Here is a 1743-nt window from a genome sequence, read left to right as displayed (position 1 = left end):
TGACGGAGCCTTTGGAGGAGAAGCGGACGGGTCCCGTAAAGACGCCAGTGCAGGTTGGGCCTGTCACGGATCCAACGCCTGAAGAGGAGGCGGAGTCGACAGAAGATGAAGAGCTGGCTGGTGTAGACGGCCCATCCCCGCCGACGCTGCCTTTGGAGGAGAAGCGGACGGGTCCCGTAGAGACGCCAGTGCAGGTTGGCCCTCTCACGACTCCAACGCCTGAGGAGGAGGCGGAGTCGACAGAAGGTGAAGAGCTGGCTGGTGTAGACGGCCCATCCCCGCCGACGCTGCCTTTGGAGGAGAAGCGGACGGCGCCCGTAGAGACGCCAGTGCAGGTTGGGCCTGTCACGGAGCCAACGCCTGAGGAGGAGGCGGAGTCGACAGAAGATGAAGAGCTGGCTGGTGTAGACAGCCCATCCCCGCTGACGCAGCCTCTGGAGGAGAAGCGGACGGCGCCCGTAGAGACGCCAGTGCAGGTTGGCCCTCTCACGACGCCAACGCCTGAGGAGGAGGCGGAGTCGACAGAAGATGAAGAGCTGGCTGGTGTAGACAGCCCATCCCCGCTGACGGAGCCTTTGGAGGAGAAGCGGACGGGTCCCGTAGAGACGCCAGTGCAGGTTGGCCCTCTCACGACTCCAACGCCTGAGGAGGAGGCGGAGTCGACAGAAGGTGAAGAGCTGGCTGGTGTAGACGGCCCATCCCCGCCGACGCTGCCTTTGGAGGAGAAGCGGACGGCGCCCGTAGAGACGCCAGTGCAGGTTGGGCCTGTCACGGAGCCAACGCCTGAGGAGGAGGCGGAGTCGACAGAAGATGAAGAGCTGGCTGGTGTAGACAGCCCATCCCCGCTGAAGGAGCCTTTGGAGGAGAAGCGGACGGGTCCCGTAGAGACGCCAGTGCAGGTTGGCCCTCTCACGACTCCAACGCCTGAGGAGGAGGCGGAGTCGACAGAAGATGAAGAGCTGGCTGGTGTAGACAGCCCATCCCCGCTGACGGAGCCTTTGGAGGAGAAGCGGACGGGTCCCGTAGAGACGCCAGTGCAGGTTGGGCCTGTAACGGAGCCAGCGCCTGAGGAGGAGGCGGAGTCGACAGAAGATGAAGAGCTGGTTGGTGTAGACGGCCCATCCCCGCCGACGCTGCCTTTGGAGGAGAAGCGGACGGGTCCCGTAGAGACGCCAGTGCAGGTTGGCCCTCTCACGACGCCAACGCCTGAGGAGGAGGCGGAGTCGACAGAAGGTGAAGAGCTGGCTGGTGTAGACAGCCCATCCCCGCTGACGGAGCCTTTGGAGGAGAAGCGGACGGGTCCCGTAGAGACGCCAGTGCAGGTTGGGCCTGTCACGGAGCCAGCGCCTGAAGAGGAGGCGGAGTCGACAGAAGATGAAGAGCTGGCTGGTGTAGACAGCCCATCCCCGCCGACGCAGCCTTGGAGGAGAAGCGAACGGGTCCCGTAGAGACGCCAGTGCAGGTTGGCCCTCTCACGATGCCAACGCCTGAGGAGGAGGCGGAGTCGACAGAAGATGAAGAGCTGGCTGGTGTAGACAGCCCATCCCCGCTGACGGAGCCTCTGGAGGAGAAGCCGACGGCGCCCGTAGAGACGCCAGTGCACGTTGGGCCGTTGGAGGCGCCAAAGGCCGATGCTGAGGCATCGGCGGACACAGATGACGAAGTTGCCCCTGCAGGAGCTCCTTCGAAGCGGCGTCGCCGGAGAAGACGCCATCGGCACCTGTAAAGACACCGGCAGTAATA

At 64.2% G+C, this 1743-nt stretch overlaps 1 protein-coding gene across 1 annotated transcript; it reads left to right on the top strand.

Moving 5' to 3' along the window:
* Positions 1-1399: 1399 nt before the first annotated feature.
* On the top strand, positions 1400-1726 carry ETH_00012010 (uncharacterized protein; the record flags this gene model as incomplete). The annotated part of the gene is made up of 1 exon (XM_013379180.1): positions 1400-1726. A coding segment is annotated over one exon (327 nt), but the record flags the coding sequence as incomplete, so codon positions are not given.
* Positions 1727-1743: the final 17 nt, after the last annotated feature.

The sequence above is a fragment of the Eimeria tenella genome, genomic scaffold (genome assembly GCF_000499545.2).
Source record: "Eimeria tenella Houghton genomic scaffold, Eth_scaff1542, whole genome shotgun sequence".
In the NCBI taxonomy this organism is placed as follows: Eukaryota; Apicomplexa; class Conoidasida; order Eucoccidiorida; family Eimeriidae; genus Eimeria; species Eimeria tenella.
The sequence above is the reverse complement of the archived record's forward strand: the minus strand, read 5'-3'. Positions and strand labels throughout refer to the sequence as shown.